At 30.4% G+C, this 23,109-nt stretch overlaps 4 protein-coding genes across 4 annotated transcripts; all 4 read right to left on the bottom strand.

Moving 5' to 3' along the window:
- Positions 1-1,734: 1,734 nt before the first annotated feature.
- Positions 1,735-3,676, bottom strand: LOC101250614 (myb-related protein 308-like). Its single transcript, XM_004244640.5, has 3 exons — positions 3,413-3,676; positions 2,328-2,789; positions 1,735-2,100 (listed from the first exon to the last, which is right to left on the bottom strand). Exons 1-3 carry the CDS (start codon positions 3,546-3,548, stop codon positions 1,847-1,849), a joined length of 852 nt encoding a protein of 283 aa, XP_004244688.2. The 5' UTR covers positions 3,549-3,676; the 3' UTR covers positions 1,735-1,846.
- A 5,027-nt stretch (positions 3,677-8,703) lies between these two features.
- LOC101252306 (uncharacterized) lies at positions 8,704-18,349 on the bottom strand. The gene is made up of 7 exons (XM_004244397.5): positions 17,961-18,349; positions 15,603-15,754; positions 14,050-14,298; positions 12,728-12,862; positions 11,550-11,729; positions 10,257-10,418; positions 8,704-9,383 (listed from the first exon to the last, which is right to left on the bottom strand). Exons 1-7 carry the CDS (start codon positions 18,286-18,288, stop codon positions 8,985-8,987), a joined length of 1,605 nt encoding a protein of 534 aa, XP_004244445.2. The 5' UTR covers positions 18,289-18,349; the 3' UTR covers positions 8,704-8,984.
- Positions 18,350-18,833: 484 nt separating this feature from the next.
- LOC101250323 (aspartic proteinase CDR1-like) lies at positions 18,834-20,215 on the bottom strand. Its single transcript, XM_004244639.5, has one exon. It carries the CDS (start codon positions 20,213-20,215, stop codon positions 18,911-18,913), a length of 1,305 nt encoding a protein of 434 aa, XP_004244687.4. The 3' UTR covers positions 18,834-18,910.
- A 14-nt stretch (positions 20,216-20,229) lies between these two features.
- On the bottom strand, positions 20,230-22,759 carry LOC101250036 (aspartic proteinase CDR1-like). Its single transcript, XM_004244638.4, has one exon. It carries the CDS (start codon positions 22,757-22,759, stop codon positions 21,431-21,433), a length of 1,329 nt encoding a protein of 442 aa, XP_004244686.2. The 3' UTR covers positions 20,230-21,430.
- Positions 22,760-23,109: the final 350 nt, after the last annotated feature.

The following is a 23,109-nucleotide window of genomic DNA, read 5'->3' as shown; positions in this document are numbered from 1 at the left end:
ACTAAAATATTTTTAGTTAGTCTAGAGTAGGAGATTTGACTAGGTTCAAATAATTAAGGTAAATGGTAAAATAGTATTTTAAAATATCATGCAAAGATATAATTGGAAAAAGAAATTAAGTAACAATGGGAACATACCAAATTGGTTGTTTCATAAAATAAGGGGTTTTATTGTTACGTGATAATGAAATTTAACAAAATCATACAACACATTTTAAGTAATAATTAAAACAAACATCGTAAGTATAATAACAATGCATACGTATAGTTGCTCACCCTTTGTGGCTTCTATACAATTTTATATATATATGTGTGTGTGTGTTTACATGCAAATAACGTTAGTGCCGATATTCGCATAACTTAGGTGTGTTCGATTCGTTATGAAAGAAAATATTTCTCGCAAAAAAATTAGTGTGAAATGGAGAAAAAAAATATAATATTGAATATCGCGCATCTATTGGGAAATAAAAAAAGCAAAAAGAATTATCAAGCTAAGTTGGAAAAAGTAGTTTCACTACAAAATTTGTCCTATAAATTGGGCAAAGAATGTTTCACCTTAGGAAAAAGATCGATTATAAAATGCAAATCAAATCACAATTAATATTTGATTAGAGTCAATGCTAAAATTTTAATTTTATAAATTTTGAATTTTATAATAATCATCGTAAGATATAATATCTGAATTTGACTAAATATCATAGAAAAAACAAATACTTAATGGTGTTGCATGTTTTACACTGCACCCCACCCCAACATTCCAAGGGATAAGTTTAATACGTGGTTTGAAATAATTAAAAGCGAAGTCAGAATTTAAAGGTTGTTATTAACACTGTAGAAGCGGAGACATAAGCTTTCCTAGGGATCGTCTTTGATAAAAAAAATACCTTTTAAATTTAATTTGATGATTATATGTTATTATTTCAATAATTTAATCACAATTAACAATAAAAGCAAAATAATCATTTAAAAATATATATATAATTACAAAAACAATTTCAACTCTTTTTCTACTTTGAATATATTAACTCTTTTTCGTCCCTATGTTATGTTCGATATCTATATTTTTTATTATGAAACTTGATATTTATATCAAAATCTGATTAAAACTGAAGTCGCCATGAAAATTTGAAGTTTTTTTCTTCTTTTCTCCACAAAAGATGGTACATAGTTTGATGAGAGTATGTTCTAAAAACCGTTTAAGATTCCTTTTGTTAAAATAATGATAATGATATCACGTATTTCAATTTTACACACCACCAATTTTCAACAATTGAGTACCCAAAATTCAAATGAATCTTTCCATTTTAAAATTAAAATGATTAACTAATTTCTATTTTTCATCAAATTATCATAAATCGTTAAAAAATAATCAATCATGTAATTTGAGGAGAACATTTAGGCACGTGAATCTATATTTTGACAAATTGTATAATTTTTGAATGAATAGATATAAAATATTAAAATCATTTTTTACTCTTGTCTCAAAATTTCACTCTTTTATATGATCGAAATTATTAATCCCAATTAAAAATTTATCAACTCAAATTTTAAAAATTTATTTATAAAAGTTTCATTTTTTGTTACGTAATATAAAATACTTGATATTGCAGAAATATATTGAACTTAAGTATGTTTTTTTTTTTGTAATTATTTTTTCTTGTCGAAAGTTAATTTAGTTAATGTCTTGAGCTAAAATAACTAAAACATAATAATTAAAATTAAGATATTAAAAAATTATATAAAAAACACTTTAACTTACAATTATTCTCATATTACGAATATTTAATGCTCATTAAGAAATTTAGAGATATTAATTCATAATACTTCAATTCTGAATCCATCGCGACTCAACATGAATTTTCAGAAACAAGTTGAAAATACTCTTCATAGACCTCCTCAAATAACATATGGTTTTCATTATTATTGAACTCTATGCATTTTTCAGGTTGAAAAAGGCAATTATCATTGAGGAGTAATTCATCTATCACTTGTAGTTTCTCAAATATTTCATCTTGGTTATGATCTTCAGTATTTTGAGATGATGAGTGAATTTCACTACTAGAGGTTGAGCTACTTGTGCCATCTTGATTGCTACAAGAACCTGAAAAATAGAACGATACATTGTCATTCGATAAAATCTCTTAAAAAAATAAAATAAAAAATTATATATATTAGTAAATAGTATTATTTTTTTAAAAAATTATACTATATTTAGCGATTTTGATATACATCACCTAATAATTAATTTGTTTTAAATAATCGCTAAAATATTTCTTTTAAAACGTGACGCAATAGAAGGTTCCATTTGAAAATCACATATGCACTTACTAGTGAAATTGTGATTACTATCTGATACTGGTTGTGCGAAATCCTGTGCATGTGGTTGCTCCTCTATCTTTGTTGCCTCTTCATCTTCAATGTTATGTTTTTCGACAATCTTCTCCTTCTTCATATTCTTCTTATTTTCGTTGTTATTTTTTCGATTAATTTGGGAAGAGACATTTACTTTTTCCTCTTTCCTTCTCCTTTTTTTGGCTTGAGATTTGTGTTCTCGAGGCTCATTTCCTTGAGCTTTGAGTTTCTTGAGGAGACTCGTGTTCCAATAATTCTTGATGTCATTGTCTGTTCTACCAGGTATTCTTCCGGCAATGAGAGACCAACGACTACCCAAAAGAGTATAAAGTCGAACAATAAGGTCGTCCTCTTCGGGTGTAAAGGTCCCTCTATTGAGTCCAGGCTTAAGATAATTCACCCATCTTAATCTACAACTCTTGCCACATCTTAGTAGCCCTAAAATATGTTTTAATTACATTTAATCAGTTAACTATCTAGTTTAAGTTAAGTGCACAGAACAAACTTTTTATATAATTCGATCAGGATGATAAGAGTAAATTAATCACAACTTTCTTGAAAAAAGGTGTTAATTGATATCCAATTTGTCAGAAAAATACATTGTATAATTAGATAAAGAATTCCCTTGACGTTTTCATGAATTTTTCATTTTATTATATTTTAATTTTAGTCGTATTAAAAATTCTAACTTGATCACTAAAAATGACCTATATAAACGCATATAATTCTATGAAACAACTTTAAAAGCAGAGTAATATATTCATAGTATTAGACATACATTTTTTCAATAACTCAAAAAAAAGAAACTAAAAAAAAATAAATCATTTTTTGCTTAATGAATTTCTCATTTGTTAATTTTTTTAAATATTGGATTTTTTTTCCCAGAGAAACAATTTCTAACGAGCACATTCTCAATGAATCTCTAACAAAAATATAACTCTGTAAGTAGAGTCAGAAAAGCATAGAATATTCACAAATTTCAGTATTCTATATTAGAAGATAGACAAACTGTTTTCGATTAATTTTTCTCGAAATTTTTTTTGATTTTTTTAAATGATTACCTGCTTTTTTAGGAAGAGATCTCCATCCAGTACCTTCACCATATTCCTTAATATATTCAGTAAGAAGCAAATCTTCTTTTTTAGTCCATGAACCTTTCTTTAAACCTTCTTTAGAACAACAAGGTTTTCTTCCCATTCCTAATTCCTTCACAAATTTATAATTTAATTTTTAGACAATTTTTTTTTGTGTAAAAAAAAAAAAAAGACAAAAGAAATGGAAGATCTAGAAGTTATTAAATTAACCCAAGCTCCTTTTAAAGAGTTTGTTGGTATATATATATATTGATTGTATATGTTATAGTAGAAATTGAGCTAGGTCTAGAAGGTTATAAGCTATATTTCCCACGTGTATATTGTTGGTTTACGCGGATAGTCGATCAGATTAATTATTTATTTCTTTATATGTAATTTATATATATATATATATATATATATATATATATATATATATATATATATTATATTTTTTTTGTTAACTTTTATTTGTATGTTATGGATTTTATATGTTATTTTAAGAAATAATAATTGATATGAAAATATTTTATATTATAATGTCTATATTAATTGATATTTAGTATTAATATAAAAATAAAAATATTTATAGAATAATGGATAATGAACGGAGAAAGTATTATTTTCCGGTTATTTTTAGTTTAAGTTATTGAGCGGATAGCTAGTTATATTATTTTTAGTTTTAAATGACATGATTCAAAAAAATATTAATCGAGTGTTATATATAACGACGCGTCTTTAGCATAATACGAGGAGAAAATTCAATATTTTGTTTGTGTTTTTAAATTTTATGTCTAGTCTAATTAATATAACAAAAAAAAAAGTACTAGTATTATTTAAGTAAAACTAGTTGATTAGTCAGAATTTGCTCCGTCCCACTCAATTAATGTGATATATTTTTGCAAAATATGAAATTTTAAGAGAAAAGAAAAAAATTTAACGATTATACATCACTTTATTAAGATAAAAATAACTTTTTTTTAAATTTAAATCATTTTAAAAATATAAAAAAGTTATTCTCATTTAGTTATGGATATATAATTTTTACCTTTTCAAAATTTCAATTCGAAACATAAAAATGTTATAATGTTTCAAAATTCAAAACCCCCAAATTTTACAGAATTTGAAAAAGGAATTATTTTCTCATTGAATAGTTACTCAAGGAAAAAAAAAACTAAAAAATGAACTCTAATTTATATTTATATTCAAACACAATTTTAATTTAAATATAATTTTTTAACTCGAAAAGAAAAACTGCTATTATTTAGTTTTTCAAATTATATTTTTTTTATGCTCAAATGACAATTAAACTAATAATAATTATATTTAATTCTCACATGGATTTTAAGTAAATATTAGCACTAAAAAATATAAGCTAAATGTTTCACATGTATGAAAAATTATAGACTATGATGAAAGTTCTTTGTCATCACATGTAATATGACAACTTTTTTACTTTTTGAAATTTTGCAGCGATAATTGTTTCCACTTTTACACCAATACTGAATTATTATATTCAGGACAAATTAATGAATTTGATCGAATATCAATCAATTATTGTTAATATACGAATTAATAAATTATGAAGTATTTTGATAAATATAAAAAATAATTTAAAATAAATTAAAAGAGACTTAAAATATTTTATGAAGTAATTAATAAGATAAAAAATAACTTAAAATATATGAAATATAACTTAAAATAAGTCAAAAAATGAAAGCAGATTTCTCCCTACTTTTTAATTTTTGACTTAAAAGTCATTTCATTTTTATTTTTTTTACTTTAAAGGTACTTTTTTAAAGCAGATTCAAACGGACTCTACATCTGGTGCATAAATGTACATAATTATACAAAGGGCCCGTTTGGATGAGCTTAATAAAAACAGCTTTAAAAAAGTACTTTTGAAAGTGCTGAAACTTATTTTTAAAATAAGCAGTTATGGGTTTGGATAAAAGTGCTGAAGTTAAAAAAAAAATTGTTGATGTGTTTGGCAAATAAGTGCTGATAAACAGCTTTTTAAATCAAAATGTCTGAAATACCCTTAAAAGCTGTTAACAGAATAAAAGTTAATTAATTTATATTTTACAGCCATAAATAATTATATTTTGCTATCATTCACATATTTCTTTCTCATCACAAATTATTTATAAGAGGAATATAAACTTATATAGATTTTAAAGATATATAATTTGAATAGATTAAAGAACGATTTAAGATTTTATTTTAGTTTCATCCATAGGTAATAATAATTGTCTATCATTCACATATTTCTTTATTATTACAAATTATTTATAAGAGTTATATAAATTTTTATTTAAGTTATATGTGCAACTTATTTTACATTTTAATAATATATAATTTGAATAGATCACTTGAAAGATTTAAGATTTATTTTATTTTCATTCATTAGTAATAGTAATTGTCTATCATCCACACGTGAAAAGGGAAAAATAGAAGAAAGAGATGCTAGGGTTATGTGGGTAATTTGGAGATTGTATAAAAATATTAAGGGCAAAAAGGTAAAAATGTGGTCAACTTAAAACAGCTTATAAGCTGAAAAAAAAGCACCCCTACCCCAGCTTTTGAAGTATTGTCAAACAGCTAAATAAGTCAAAACTAGCTTTTAAGTTAGTTTGACCAGCTTTTAAGCTGAGCCAAACAGGCTCAAAGAGCCTAGATTCCTAGACTAGGGAACACAATGGCATAGGTGTAAGTATATAAAAGATAATCTTTAGTGATAATTAATTAACAGTAATAGCTTAATTATCGTTAAAGATATTTTTAGTGACAGTAGCTTAATTGCTGTTAAAGATGTATTTGTAATTAACAATTAACATTTTTTGTAAATGTCCGTAAAATCTACAACAACACTGAATCCAATTCTCACTCCACCCAAATAACAAGGTACTAAAAAAGTAACTACTAAACAAGACAAAACTAAGCTAGAATACGAGTAAAACTTTTAGCCCAATCGAACCACCTTAACTACAATCTACATATAAATCAACCCACCCTTTTAATTACAGTCGAGGGAGAAATATAACCAAAATTAAATGGTAAAATGGGTAAAAATAGTCTTCTAGTAATATAAACTCTTGAGCAATTTCAATTTTTTAAAAAATTTAACAAAAGAAAGCATTAGGATCATCCCAAATGACATTATTTTGATACTTATTCATAAGGAAAATGTCAAGAATTAAGTAATTTTAGAATGATAGCCAATTTAACACAATTTTTTCCCTTCACAAAATTGAACTTAGAGTGTTTTCGAGGTTCGATGTAAGTCATTTTTTCTATATAAGAAAATCTAAGCAACTATATATATTTTTAACATGTTGAAATAAAATTAAGTCAATTTTTCACTTTGATCTTTTCAGATTTAGTCATTTTTCTCGATTATAGAATATATCTTAAGAAGGAAACATATATATAATCAAGTTGTGATGTACCAACATATTCAAATGATAATCAAAACAAAACACTTATAAATAACAAAATGATTAAAAAGTCAAGTCATTCTAAAACATGAAATAAAATTCTTAAAATTATCAATAACAATTCAGAGACATAAAATTATTTATATTTAAAACATAAGCAAATTTTTTCTCGATCCTTTATGGGGTAGTGAGGCTGTATGTCCACAGACACATCGATCTCCATATTTTGTATGTTGACAAAAAGCTCCATCAAATTTTGGCCCCCAAGCAGCTTTGCATTGTTGTATGCAGTCATCTAAGTTACATGTATAAATAATAATTTTATCTTCACCTTCTACGACACAATTTCCTTCGATCACGAAAAACATCAATACAATCAATGAAAACACCATTCTAAGATCCATTTTTTTATAATAGAAGACAACGAGACTCAAACACAGTATTTCTATATTGATTTATTTAAAAATTGTTTGATATTTATAGAGATAGTTGTGTCTCAAATTATCAAAAGAAGCATTATTTTAGGTATTTTTATAATGAAATTTAAATTTACTTACTTAAAATTATTTTTATGGAATTTAAGTTAAACATTTTTCTTAATTAAGCACTGTCTAGTCAAAAATGAATTTCAAAAAATATGGAGATTAGTTAATCATCAAAATAAGCATTGTTTTAGGTATGTTTATAATGAAACTAGATTTACTTGCTTAAATTTATTTTTATGGAGTCAAAGTTAAATATTTTTCTTATTTAAGCTCGGTCTAGTCAAAATCAAATTTGAAAAGTATGGAGATTAGTTAATTATCAAAATAAGCATTATTTTAAGTATTTTTATAATGAAAATTAGATTTACTGACTTAAAATTATTTTTATGGAATTAAGTTAAACGTTTTTTTTATTTATTTTGGTTAATATTTTTCACCCTTTAGGCTCCGAACTCTAATTAAATATGATATTTGCTACATATATTGGTTCACTAGCTACTCTAATTAAATATATATACTTGCTTGAAATTATTTATATGGAATCAAATTAAATATTTTTCTTATTTAAATACTATCTAGTTAAAATTACATTTCGTTCGCTGAATATGATTGAGAGACCATTTATGTTGTCAAGTTGAATTAAATAGTTAATTAATCAAAAAATTTAAATTTTAACAAAATAAAATTATTAATTTATTCTAAGATTGAAATTAAAAACTGTATCGGAAAAAGTAATTTAATTGTTAATTTAAATTACATATATACTGGTTCAAATATTAATTTTTAAGTAGTTATCTAAATATTTATTAAAAAAAATTAAAAGTCAAATTGCATTGCAATTTCAGCAAAATTAAATTTAAGATGTGACCAAATTAATTCAATTAGCTGAATTTGGTGATATTTGAAATAAAATAAGTTAATATTCAATTAATTACTGAGCTTCTCTAACTTTATTGAGATAAAATAATTATTTCAATATAAAACTTAAATAAAGGCTTATTATAAATATTTGAGGAAAATAGATGCATACTTAACTTATTATTTTTTTGGTAAAATAATCTTTTCTCTATATATTTATACAGAGGGAACTTATATAAATTCATATAATATTATTGATTAAATAGAAGTATATATTGTATTGAAAATAGCAAATTTGCCTGGTATTTTTCTTTCGCCCTTCTTTCTTTTATTTTATTGACACATGATATCAGAAAAATCTTTATTTGAATCAAAATCAAATATAATATACATTTATCGATTTGATTGTTATTGATAATGGTTTTAATTTGATTCGATTATGCGTTATATACTTACCATAACAAAAAATAAGATAAACAATTCACTTAAAAACGAATAATTAGTTAGAACAACTGATTTTATAAAACTTTCGATCGCTGAATTTAGAGATGAGTTGGAATATCATTACATAAAAAATGTTGAAAAAAAAAACCTTCACTGTATACACCATTACAAATGATCAACTAAAATTACTGAAACACAACACAATTTTTCCTGCTATGTTGCTCGGACTCTTCAAAAATGCCAACGGGTGCGTGTCGGATTCGCCAAAAGTAGTGTATTTTTGAAGAATTTGAGACGGGTGCGGCATCAAAAGTGAAGAGTCCGCGCAACTAAGGTTTACTGTACTTTACAAAGAAGGCTATGAGCTAGTGACGAGATACGATTCATTAATCTATCCGCCAGAGAACTCTCTGGCTTCTGTACACTATTTATCAGCCATCGATACTCGGAGAGTGTCTTTTCTGGTAATGGCTCTATCAGTTCACATTTAGCCAAGATATCAGATGGAGGGACTCCAGCAATGAGGTTTGTCTCAAGTTTTGGTCTACCCCTAGTAAGCTTTTCGGAGACTTTAACTGAGGATCCGAGGGTGTTAGGTGAAGTACCTGGGACAACGTCGTCTTTGAATCTTTCAGCTTGCAAGCAGAATTCTATCCACTGATGCACTACTGGTGATGGTCCTCTAACTCTTCCACCGATTTCATCAGTTGCAATTCTTGAAGCAGCAGGTATTGCCTGAGAGAAATTTTACGTTATTTTTGTAGAAGAAAATCTGTATTCTAGCTGCATTTGGTAATACATATATACTACCACAGAATTGTTTCTATTGCAAGCACGTTCGAGAGATTTAGTAGTTAACTCCACAAATCTATTTAGTCTGATCTGGCAACTACAACGAATAAAACTTAGGGAAAGAAGCGTTACACAACGGTGACCACAGGAGGAGGAGGGATCTACTTGAGAATAATTCATGTATAAAAATATAACTATCAACATTAAGAGTTCATGAAGCATTAGACAAGCAATCTGAGATAGGAGTTAGGACCTGCACCAGTCTGAAAATTTCGGACAGAAACAGAAAAGTTATTTTTTCGTGACTGAAGCATGTATTTTTTCCTATTCTTCTGTCTAGATTCTGCTTACTTTCTCAAAACAGGAGAGTTTTTCTTACACTTGGTTGTTTTTTCAACTTCACACGAGTGAAAACATTTATGGAACCTACTTATAAAATTTCAAACGCTTTAAGACTTTAAGGGGTCGTCCAGTATGAAGGATAATGATAATAATCCCAGGATAAAATGCAGGATTATTTATCCTGCATTTGGTTAGGGATATTAATTAGTCCCGAGAATATTTATCCCTCCATTTATAACTTATCCCAAGGGATATCCCAACCTACCGGAATTACTTTGTTTATTCCATCACCAATACCAAACAACCCCTAAAGATATTTTACTCTTAACTAAACGCGTATAAACCAAAGACTAACATTAAAGAATGCACAAAATGAAAAGCTAACAAAATCGATTCGAAGGAAGAATTTTTTTTTAAAAAAAAGATTAGACAAAACATTAGGATGCACATATAGTGAGATAATTCTGGACATACCCAGAAATCAGCCCACAAACTTGCACCAGATTTGGGAACAATAACAGCAATATTTGACAAGCGCTTCGCAGCAGGAATGACATCATTGCTCCATCCAACAGCTACCCATACATCCCCAACTCCGAAGGCTTTAAGATAGTGGCGACTATCAAATAGCCGGACCTGTAGAGAGATACAAAATTTTGTTTGGCGCATAATGTTGCTTTGCATGTCAATAGAGGTCTCAGATCAAAATTACATCCATGAATCACTTTTAAAGGATTTTAAATCAGTCAACATAGATATCATTTGAAATCCAAACAAGCATGAATTGTATGCCTTGCATATTCGTTCTTGAAATCTATTAATCCGATTGTGGGCCATAAAAGCACATGATAATAAAAGAAAACTAAACATGACCCTGAAAAGTAAGGAAGCGTAGGTGTAATTAATAGTTGGATTGATCTCTTGAAAGATCAAAATGGGAATATTTAATTTGTCAAGTTTCCGGTAGCAGATTGGTGCAATATCAGCGAAATTACTTCTGCATTACCAAAGAAACTTGAGAAAATTGACAAGAACTGTACTTGGTGAGCTTATGTATGACTAACTAAAGCATTTCATGTATAGCTATGCGTCTAGCACAAATAATTCCACATTTATTTCCTATATCTGTGCATATTATAAAGTCTCTTTGAAATTCTTTCTACCACTACATTTTGCTCATAAATCACAACTTACGTGTTCAAGCTCAGTTAAGGACTAGCTGAATAATCAGTGTTCATGACTCAAGAGTACCCAGCTATTTTCAAACGTATACAAACATGTATCTAATGAAAGTCAATCAACAGGTTCATGGCATCATATATAGACACCAGAATTAATAAGTTCTATTGTTGTCTAGTAGTGCTATCTCCGCAAGGAAAGCACAGGCAGTACCAGAAAATTTTCGCATCATATGTAGACACCAGAATTAATAAGTTCTATTGTTGTCTAGTAGTGCTATCTCCGCAAGGAAAGCACAGGCAGTACCAGAAAATTTTCGCTAGACACAATAATTTACTTTGGATATTGCGTCCTTGCAGATTCAGCTCCTCTTCCAGACAATTTTGTAGATTTTTTGCTCTTCTTTTATTTTGTAGAAATAAAGAAACACTTAAAATTCATTTATTGTAGTGGAAGATTTATCAGAAACATATATCACCACAGACAGGACAAACCACAGAAATTTGAAATTCTTCAGTACAAAGAACCGAAAACATAACCCAAAGTCAACCTTTCATACAACAAGCCTAGAAAATTTCAAAGATTTACCTGTTTAACAAGTGATGCAAGATTCTGCTGCACGGCCTCTTTCCCACCAGCAACTTCAGACATGTCTATTGTGTTGTATGATGCTCCCATGTACTTTAACACTGCACCCACAATCTCTCGAGGTGAATCTACCATTGCAATCTTTCCAGCAAGCTCAGGTCGCCATAGATCGGCCCAGTCCTGCACAGGTGTTTAAAACCCTGTGTTAGATAACTGTGATAGAGATTTTAGCATTTTGAAGATGACATTAACAACAAAACACGTGGAAACTGTGAACTTTAACATTTTTTTAACACGAGCATGTCCAAGACAAATGAATAATCCGTATAATGTAGTTGACGGAAAAAAAAATATTTTGCAATAATATTCATATTTTCATTGGAAGAGCATTCAATAACTAGGGGTAACAAGATTCTAACAAGGAAAATGGTGTAAAAGTTAAGAACTGCACAAGAAATAATGGAAGAGAACGAGATGCTAACAAGGAAATGGCATAGAAGTCAAGAACTGCATGTTGAAGTACCTCCCAATGGATGTTTTCTTCAAGGAGTTCCTACTGATTTCTATCCAAAAGTGGGAAAACACACGAAACAACAGAAAAAGAAACAACAAAATAGAAGGAAATCAGAAAAACAAGGATAACAGAATCACGCTAAGGAGATGCATCTACCATAAATTTCACTGCAAGGGTCTGGCACATGTTTGGTTGGACATTGAGAGGGAAACCTTCATAAAGTGTTGTGCTTCATCGAAATCATAGTGAGCTAACGTCAATAGACTTGTAGAGCTGATACTAGACTTTTAGTCACTAGAACTTCCCCACAAGGAGAGGCATCTTCCATGGTAAAAAAGAGAAACAAATTAAGAAATTTCATTGCAAGGGTCTGGCACATGTTTGGTTGAACATTGACAGGGAAACCTTCATAAAGGCGTTTGTGCTTCAACGAAATCATAGTGAGCTAACACCAATAGACTTGGTAGAGCTGATACTAGACTTTTAGTCACTAGAACAGAAGAACAGTTTCAAAGGAGTGCAGTAGAAAATACTGTTAATGCGTGATTACAGCTGGAAAGATGATAATTAATTTATAATTGCAAGCAATGAGTAATAAAAGGAAAGCATCAAGCCTAATGGTTCCACTTTTGAAAGTGACACTCCCAATTCAAAGACAAGTTACCTCTATAGGAGCGATTTTACGCTTTTGAAATTCACTTTTCTTGTAAGCTATAACTATGCTTCCCCATCTATATGGAGCTGCCCATATCCTACCACTAGCATCCAGTTTCCCTTCATCACTCCTGCGCAAATATACCTGGCATTATTTTAAGTCAAAGGGAACTATCAAAGGAATCCAAGTACAAGATAGATGCCAAAGTAAATAAGATGATGCTTCCAATATAGGACTATAGAAGAGACAAGTTCCTTTTTTTTTTTTTTTACAAAAGAGACAGTTCACTAGTATATAATTTACCAGCAGGCATGTAATATTTTGGTTAAATGTAAGGTATCATCTAAATAAAATAAATAAAGGCCTCAAAACAAAGTGCCTCCTGTGTGAAGTCAGGTGATCGTTAACTAGATGCAACAACTCCTCTTTTTTTTTCATTTTTTGATAATCACAGTGTCCACGCCAGCTTGCACACACCTCAGCTATTCTATTGGGTACTTGCTAGTTGTTACCTCGCACTAACATAGGTACTAGATAACTCTATCCACCAAGGCTTGGACATATGAAAAGAATCACCTAATGTTTGTTGGGATTTGAACTTGAGATTCATGGTTCTCAACCAATGAACTCAACCAACTTCATTGACCACTAGGTCAGAGATGCAAAAACTCTTCCCCCTTGTGAACTAAAAAATGAAGCATTGGGTTTCGGGGGCTGCTATGTTGAGTGAGAGCTCCACACCTTCCAATAGTGATAGGTGTGTTATTTCTTGCACTCTCGTTCTACATCATTCCAGGTACAAGAGTGACTAAAGTTTCGTACAGTGCTACCACATATTACAGCCTGGCATGATAATAGGAGACACAGAGATACTTTTATGAAAAGTAGAACTCATCTAAGATATTTCTAATAGTTAAGAAGGTTTCAAATAAAAGCATAACGTGGACAATTTGCATAGCATTGAAGTGAACGGATTTTCATGTAACCATTGATTTAAGAGATAAGGCATCAAGCCCCACCACGGTGGGTGTTTAGTTTGTAATTAAAAAACAAAAGAGATAAGGCATCACCAATGACATCAATGCTATGATTTCAAATCAAAGACAAATTTCAAAGCCTTGTTCAGTTTTATGCCTCAACAGTTAATTTTCGTTGCAACAATGAAATCTGGCAATCCTGAGAATGAGACTATCTTTTTAGAAGATGATAAAAGGAAAAAAATTAAGTTGAGGCAAAAACACCTGGATTGCTACCAACACCCTGAAAGATCACATTATGCAAATGTCACTCCTCATAAAAAAGAAGAAGAAGAAGAAGAAGACAGTTTTTACCTTCCATTTCTCATTCAAATTCTCAAACCAATCTTGATCTTCTAAACCGTCCATCGGCTCAATTAATCTCTTCTCAATGGCATGACTGAGCCACGTATCACCAAGAGTGACGACATCAGCTGCCAGAGCAGATTTAGGATTAATTTTTCCTTTCTGTAAAGGTATACAAAGTTCATTAAAGATGTCTTGCAGGCTTTGACGAAACTCAGAACGTAATTTCACTCTCTTCCCTTGAGATCGCAAAAAATCCTACACATCAATGAGGAAAGAGCCATTATATTTGAGACGTACAATTTTTTCATCATATCAATGATAATTGGATCAGTTCAATACATATTAAATAACAAAAGTCCAGTGAACTATGATTTGTCAATGAGTAACAATGAACAGAGTTCTCATCCCATAGTTAACAAATTAAACTAAAATACTTATAGTTTTGTCTCTTAACAAAGGTGGGTGTGCGGGTGTACATAAATAAGAGTTTTAGAGGGGAATACAGGGAGAACTGGAACAGGAGCTGATATCTAGAAATATCCTAAAGTTAGAGCTCAGGATCATTTTCAAACTATAGCATCCACATTGGCAAAGTACCTCAGAAGTACTGTAACTTGGATTTCATTCTTAATTAACCAGATACATTATCAAACAAAAGGAGATTGAAAGTACACAACCACAATCTAAATGATAAATGCTTCTTAGAACATCGGTGAGCGTACATATTTGAAAGTTCCTACTATTATTGGGTCGAGGTAACAATGAGGACATCATTACTACAGTAGCTTTTCTCTTGTTTTTCGAGCAGATTAGTACTGCACTGTTCTATAGAAGAGATTTATTTCAAACTACAATCAAATAATTCCTTTTTGTTTAAAAAATTTCTTATTATCCAAACTAGAACTTGATCTCTAGATCAGTAACCTATATTATCCAATGTGCACATCAATATGAAAACAAAATAAATTTGATCTTTGATTATTCCTCTTGTTTTTCTTCCCTTCCTTTTAATTTGGTGGTCCGCAAACAAGCTCAAATCCTAGACTTCTGCCCCATTTACTACTACTCTCATATTTCCTATGCTGCAATTAAACAAACTATTACAGTATTTCCCGTGTAACTTGCAAGCTTGGAGCCATTAAGTTCTTACTTTTTCCTCCACCGGAATAACTCTTTTCCGTGATTACACACACTCCATATTTATTTTAGAGTCGAGGAGCAGCATTTATTGTACAATAAATTCGAGACAAAAATCTATAGTGGTGGCACACAAAATACTGGTATCTGCAACAGAGGAATTCATTAGCCAAAACATGGGTCAACAGTATAGCAAGAGAAGACCAGTATTTTTTTTTATGACAAGGAAAACCCGCAGCCGCTACCATTTGGGTGTGCACAGGGTAAAACCCCTGCTCCTATGCAAAAGAAGACCAACATAACATCATAATTTCTCTTTGATCCTATATTACATCTTATAAATACAACCTTTACACCACACAAGGTCTGAAATGATCATATCCTGAAAGTAAAAAAGTGAGATATCGAGCAGAGTAGCAGACCTTGAGCCATACAGGAGGAAAGGAGTTACTAAGAGAAACAACTCTTAAAGGAACAGTCAAAGCATATGTCTTAGACTTCCATTTCTCAAATGCTGCTTGAAGTTCTTCATTATCGATATCCTCCCCATTTTCTGATTTTCCAACTCCAGTGCCTGTGTAATCCAAAGTCCAAGGCACCAGAAGTAAAATAAGAAAACAAAAAGAGTATAGAGAATGTGCAAGACATTTATATATCAATACTATCAAATGCAAATAGAATGAGGGCAACACTCAATAACAATAAGAAGAAAAACATTAAATGCTATAAACAAGGACAACAATGATAATTCATATGTCTCACACTAAGCATCATGGTTCGACTTGGATGGTTGAAGATGAGATTTCACATGTAACTCCCATCTAGGATAAACCTTGGGATAGCAAAAGAATTGATATTCTAAAATGGATCCCATCATTAGGTTCCCATTTCCCAATCTATAATAGATATCTATAAAAGTCATATGTATGTGTAAGAGCCAAAGTTCACATGATAAGACATAAAATCAGTTAAGTTGAACTTTTTTTTACATCTACAAACATATGGAAGTGTCATGTACAAAATGAAACTAGAGTAATGCTTGGATCAGATAATAAGCTTTAAGACTCCAGTCAGAATACATATTTTACAATGCTTAATGTTTTTATTTCCTACCGTATACCTACTACCTCCTACTTCCTACCAACACAAGTACCACATAACTCCACCCACCAAGGCCTAGGTAGATGGGAAGGAATCACCTAGTTTGTTTTTTTTGCCTCCACTGTGATTTGAATATGAGACCTCATGGTTTTCTACTCACTTCATTGATCCCTAAGCACATCCTTGGGTGCAATTTTTAATGTGTATTTTTCCAATGGGAAGTCCAAAAAAATAATTTAGGTCTGTATCCCCTGCATTATCATCTATTTCCTGTTACTACAAGTCTACAACTATAAAAAAATATAGATCCTTATGCACTACAAAACTGAAGTGCCAAAGAATTCACTGCCACCATGTACATACTGTGGCACAGCGGTAAAAGAATTCAATACACTATGGAACTTCATAAAGACCACACACTTTTTTTGACATGATAGTAGTCCTACTCTTAAACACATGGACATCCTTCTTTACTAATGTTAAGCTAACTAGAGAAGGAAGAACAGAACAACTATTGCCAAATGTCAGTATATGAGTTTCTATCTTTTCTACGTTGCCTATGCTCGAGGTGATATGGATGGCACCGTTACACTAGCTTGTAGTAACAAAGAAGAAATAAATAGTACCCACTTTTGCAATTAGGTCTAGACTACTTTTTCCATATCTCTGACAAAATTGCAACATGGGCTAACATGTAGAGCATAATGTTTCTCTAACTCACTAGCCATATTGAACCCAAATAACTAAGCTTATCCGATCTTTGTATAGCTCTATTGGTACCACGCTATCTCTCTCCCTTCCCTCCCCCCACTTTTCTCACTCTCTCGGGCAAGTAATACACTCTTTGGAAAACCTTCAACGAGGACAAGGTACTTGCAGCTTCACAGCATAGTGTATACAACCTACATTCTCAGGCAATCCGCTGTTGCGTTTCACCTGCAGTTCATTTGCTCTATATGTTCCACAGAAAATTACTCCTTTCTTTCCGTGCTGTATGACACAACATTTGAATGGATAAACTCTCTTTCACTCTGTGGTAAACCTTCGACAAGGTACTTGCATTTTCACAAATTAGCATTTATATACTACCTACATTCTGGAAACAATTCTCAATCCACTGCTGAGTTTCACCTATAACTCATTTGCTCTGTATTTCGAGAAGAAATAACTCATTCCTATCCATACTAAATGACACGACATTCGTCTAGACACACAATTCAAGATGTTAGTTTGACATATATCTTACTTACATAAACAATACCGATACCGAAATAAAATACTACTCCCTCTGTTTCTTTTTATTTATCTTACTTCCCTTCTCAGTCTATCTCAAAAAACAATGCCTCTTCCTTTTTTCCGCAACTCTTTAATTTCAACCTTTCACACGACATGTTGCCACGAATTTTATTAGACATTTTGGTACATTCAAGTATCTATATTTTAGCATAACATATTTAAAAAGTCTTTCTTTTCTTTCTTAAATACTATGCCAAAGTCAAAATCACACAAACAAATTGATCCGTAAGAGAGTACTATTAAGTAATAGTTGGGAAATTAGTTTGACACGAATACCACATCATAGTTAAAAATTTGAATAGCTCAATGAAATTGAATTCATCAAAATGTATAGAAATGTCAAACATTTTAATAATTTGGAATTTTCAGAAAAAAAGCCTTACCTTGAGATTCTTGTTCCTGAAGCTGAGTTACACAAGGGTCTGAAGGAGGAACATGGGTTGAAGCAACAGCCCTAAAGGCGAAAAGGGTCGAACCCAAACTAAGAAAAAGAACAGCAGAAGCAGCAATTCGACAAAGAACTTCACCGGACGCCGGAAAATTCGCCGAGTTCCGGTGAAGGGGAACTGCAGAAGCTCCGATATAGAGCTTAAGGCTTCTGTGGAAGTGTAAAGATGGAGACTTTTGAAGATTAACAAGACGAAGAGTACAAAAATGGTGTGTAGAGCTATGGAGAATTGGGATTGGGAGAGGAGGTGAAAGCAAAGACATTGTCTCTATGCAAATTGATTAGAAATTGTATCACTCTTTTGTTAAGTGTTGGAAAATATATTTTTAAATTTTTTTTTATCTAAAATATATAATTATTTTTTTTAATAAATGAATTTGTTAATAGAAGTATGAAAAATAAGTTATTCAAATTTTTAAAATTTATCTATTTATTATTTGTTACTTCAAATTTGAAACTACTGAAAACATAGAATTCGCAAAAAAAATTATCGATAATTTGGAGCTAATTCATAGCTAAATAGCTCATAACTTGATGAATTTTCTTATATTTTGTAGCTAAAGAGAATTAACATGAAATTTTTGTTGTTTAGATATGAAAAATTACATATTTTCTAAAGAATTTAAAGTTTATTTAGTGGAACGGTCATTTATAAATGCTCAAACTTATATATATCATCTGTTTTGTCTTAAAATTTTGAATTTATCACGACTATTAATCTTGTAGAATATTTCATTGAGAAAAATCAATTACATGACCTATTAAACATGTAATTCCAATTTTAAATCATTATTGAACACATATGAAATAAATCTCAAAGGGGTAGTAAAAGATTAATATATAGCCAAATTCATTACATGTATAATCATATATAATTAACTATCCTTAATGCTTAGTGCAATCACTAGGCAAAAATGAAACTTTGTTAGCCACAAGATCAAATCCAATTAAGAAATTCATCTGTGACAAATTACCTAGAATTGAAACATCTTCATCAGGCACCATTGTAAAACAAACCAAACCTTCATCCACTTGCACAAATGTGTTTGTTTGTGGCAACTCTAAATCAGCATTTGTAAAATGTACAACAATCTTAGGAACATCGATAGTGCCATTCTCAGACGCGTAACATAAACTATAAGACTTAGATGGATCGAGTTTCCTAGTAGCGTTAATAGAATCCACCAATATTTTCTCCATATCCGCGTAAAAATGAACAGGGACATACGTAAGTGTTGTACCAGAATCAATGATGATGTTACCTTGTGGTGTGATGGAACTTAACTTGGAAGATTTGAATGGCAAAGTCTTATTTCCAATGCTAATACTTTCCAAAGATAGAACATAAAAGGTATTCAGTCTTATCAAGGGAGTTGAAACGACCCCAGGGCCTGACACGATAGCAGTGTCACCAAAGTTGATGTGACTAGTTATGCTGGAATTAGTTGTTGATGATTCGAACGGGATCAAACAATAAGAGAATTTTCCTTTGATTTGTTGATTTATTTGGTTGATAATTGAGGCCTTGCCACCACCTAAGCCAATAATGCCAGAAGTGACATTAGTGAAAGTCCCTTTATTGTTATGTCCACAACCAAAGGCAATGTTAGGTATTGATACATTTTCACCACTAGTAGAAGGAAATGTGAAAGTTTCACTAGAAAGTTCACCTATGGCATAAGAATTGTCACCATAAGTTTCTTTATAATTACATATATCATTCTTACATAAGAGAAACCCTACATTTGGACAAAGTTCATTTTTACAACCAATAGTTTTATAAGAAGAACTATTCTTGGGATTGAAAAGAGGTGCCAATTGTTTGAAACAATCAAGGCAAGGCTCACATTGTGTCCATGTCAAGTCACTTCCAGTGTCAGCAAAGGCAAAAATATCTACTGGAGGAGTTCCAATTGAGATTTTCATGAGGTATTCACCATCGGTTGCAATAATAGTCGATTCGATTGAATTAACATGAGAGTTTTTCTTAAAAAAGGAAGCTCGGGAGGATGATCGATACAAGGCATTTTGAAGGCGTTCAAATGGAGTGTTTGATGGATTGTGATGAGGCGAGAGAGGAGAATCGCGATGTATAAGATCTAGAGTGAAGCCATTTACACTTTTATGACAAGAAACTAAAGAAAGATGAAATAAAAAAACTAACATAGGGATAAGAGTATTAATATTCATAACTAGGGATTTGGAGAATTGATAGGAAGTGATGAAAAAAGAGAAAATGTTTAGTACCATTTTATAGGTGACAAAATGTATTTCATGTGAAGACTAATTAACTAATTTACTTAAATAGAATTAATAGTGGAGAAAGTGAGATTTTATTGTCATTACAAAAAGTAGTGGCTCCTTTGGTAGAGTCAAAGAGTGTATAAAAATTATATTAATTACAATATATTAATTATGTTTGCATTAATTTTATATACTTAGAAATTTACGATATTAGTAATACACATTTCTATACAGAATATATATAGGTTGAAAAAATGTACAAAATAAGATATTGTTAATACAAAAAGCTAATCCATACAGTATTTCTCCTGATATACTGAATAATCAAACGACTTTATAGTATGAAGTGTATATGTAATTAAGTTACTTTATCTAATTAATTTATGAGATATATACTCATTATTTTCCTTCATATTTTGTTACTAGTAAGGATTTGTATAATTAATGCAATTCATTGACTTTGTAAACACTAAATTTGAACTTTCTTTTGTAGTATAGTGATAATTACTTAAACTGACATAATTAAGCTAACCTTTTAAAACTTTTTAGTCAAAATTCTTTAAAGTAATTTTCCATTTCTCCCTCCTCTTTCCAAGAAAATAATTGTTAAAGCTTTGGTCAAAGAAATAAAATTTTATATATATCTTAATGTGACAAATATATCACTTACACCATATCAAAAATGATTTTCAGTGGTAATTAACTAATGATAATAATTTAATTATCACTAAATATATTTTTAGAGAAAATTAACACTTAACTAAATGTCTCTAAAGTCTATAGCGATATTGAATCTAATACAATTAACTAATTCAAATTAAGACTTTAGCACTCTTTATTAATGTGTATAGTTATTACCATTAAAAGTTATTTTTTGTTCTAATGGTACACCGCAATCACAAAGAACACACATTTGTTCCATTTAAATAAATATAATATTGTAAATATTATAACTTATATACTTTATTCATTTTCTAATGATGCGATATACATATGCAACGCGCGTACACTAAACTAGTTCTATTCAAACCTAGGAACAAAAAAATAAAACATTTGGGGAATTATACCAAAAAGATGAAATCTCCATTAGTAAGCATCACATAGAAAGTATATAAGGCATCAAGAATTGACCAAATAAAATTTGAATTAAAGCTAGCAATACTAATACTTAGTACAATCTGTAGGTTTAAAGGACACTTTGTTAGCCTTAAGATCATACCCAATTAGAAAATTGGCTTGTGCTAAATTTCCAAAAATAGAAATTTGATTTCCTCCTGGCACTATTGTCAAACAAACAATGCCTTCCACCACTTTTGTAAAAATGTTTGAAGTTGACAACTCTAAATCTGCATTTGTAAAATGTGCAACAATCTTTGGAACATCGATTGTACCATTCTTATTAGACTCGTAACACAAACGAAAAGAGCTCGATGGATCGTCCTTCTTAGTAGCATTGATCGAAAGGATTAACATCGATTCCAAATTCAAGTAAAAAGCGTCAGGCACATAGGTTAATGTCGTGCCAGAATCAATTATAATGTTACCTGGATCATCATCACCACCAACAACAACGGGAAAAGAATTGAATTCCACTGTCCTGTTTCCTATGCTGATACGTTCTAAATTTAGATAATAAAATGTAGATGGTTCCTTTTTAATCAAGGGAGTTGAAACAACGTTAGGACCAGATACAGTTGCACAGTTGCCAAAGTTGATGTGACTAGTTGCATTGGAATTATCTAACAATGATTCCAATGGTATTAAACAATAAGAGAATTTCCCTTTGATTTGTTGATGCATTTGGTTGACAATTGATACATTGCCACCACCTAAGCCAATGATACCAGAAGTGACATTGGGAAATGTGCCACCATTGTCATGTCCACAACCAAACACAATATTAGGAATTGAAACATTTTGACTAGAAGTAGAAGAAAATGTGAAAGTTTCAATAGAAAGATCACCCATAGTGTGAGATTGATCACCATAACTCACTTCATAATTACATCTACTATTGTTACATAGTGACCCTTGACAAAGTTTATTGTTACAACCAATGGTTTTATAAGAAGAACTCTTCTTGGGATTGAAAATAGGTGTCAATTGTTTGAAACAATTAACACAAGGCTTACATTGTGTCCATGTCAAGTCACTACCAGTATCAGCAATGACAAGAGTGTCTATTGGGGGAGTTCCAATTGAGATTTTCATGAGGTATTCACCTCCACTTGGAATAAGAGTCGATTCGATTGGATTAACATATTTTTTCTTTAAAAAGGAAGCTCGGGAGAATGATTGATATAAGGCATGTTGAAGGCGTTCATATGGAGTGTTTGATGGGTTGTGAAAAGGTGAAAGAGGAGAATCGCGATGGATAAGATCCAGAGTGAAGCTATTAATATTTTCACCACAAGAAATCAAAGAAAAATGAACGAATAATAGAAGAACTAACATTGGGATAAGAGTGAAAGATTTATTATTAATCTCCATGGCTAGAGAGTTGACAAGGTTTTTGAATAATAATGAGAAATATTGATGAAACAATGTTTAGTACCATTTTATAGATTAACAAAAACATGTCAAGAGACTAATATAGAAACTAATTAAACAAATTGTTGTGCGAAATTTGAGATAATATGAGAAAATATATAAATGCGAAAAATAAGACAACAGATTTACGTGGTTCACCAATAAATTGGCTACGTCCACGGAAAGAGAGGGAACAGTTTTATTATGGAGAGGCAAAAACAAAAATGTGCATTCAACACAAATGTGTATTAGACTAACAAAGAAATTAATTAAAAAAAAATGTATGTCAAGAGACTGATATAGAAATTAAT

This window comes from Solanum lycopersicum, chromosome 8 (assembly GCF_036512215.1).
Source record: "Solanum lycopersicum chromosome 8, SLM_r2.1".
NCBI lineage: Eukaryota > Viridiplantae > Streptophyta > Magnoliopsida > Solanales > Solanaceae > Solanum > Solanum lycopersicum.
This window is presented reverse-complemented; position numbering and strand designations above follow the sequence as displayed.

Bases quoted from the DNA above. Each gene is read 5' to 3' on its own strand.
- LOC101250614 (XM_004244640.5), bottom strand. From the start codon at position 3,548: ATGGGAAGAAAACCTTGTTGTTCTAAAGAAGGTTTAAAGAAAGGTTCA. The intron at 2,790-3,412 runs GTAATCATTTAA...AACATATTTTAG, and splicing joins ATCTCTTCCTAAAAAAGCAG to GGCTACTAAGATGTGGCAAG. The intron at 2,101-2,327 runs GTAAGTGCATAT...TCTATTTTTCAG, and splicing joins TAGTAATCACAATTTCACTA to GTTCTTGTAGCAATCAAGAT.
- LOC101252306 (XM_004244397.5), bottom strand. From the start codon at position 18,288: ATGTCTTTGCTTTCACCTCCTCTCCCAATCCCAATTCTCCATAGCTCT. The intron at 11,730-12,727 runs GTAACTTGTCTT...ACACCTGTGCAG, and splicing joins GTAAAATCGCTCCTATAGAG to GACTGGGCCGATCTATGGCG. The intron at 10,419-11,549 runs GTAAATCTTTGA...ATCTCTCTACAG, and splicing joins TTGCATCACTTGTTAAACAG to GTCCGGCTATTTGATAGTCG.
- LOC101250323 (XM_004244639.5), bottom strand. From the start codon at position 20,215: ATGAATATTAATACTCTTATCCCTATGTTAGTTTTTTTATTTCATCTT.
- LOC101250036 (XM_004244638.4), bottom strand. From the start codon at position 22,759: ATGGAGATTAATAATAAATCTTTCACTCTTATCCCAATGTTAGTTCTT.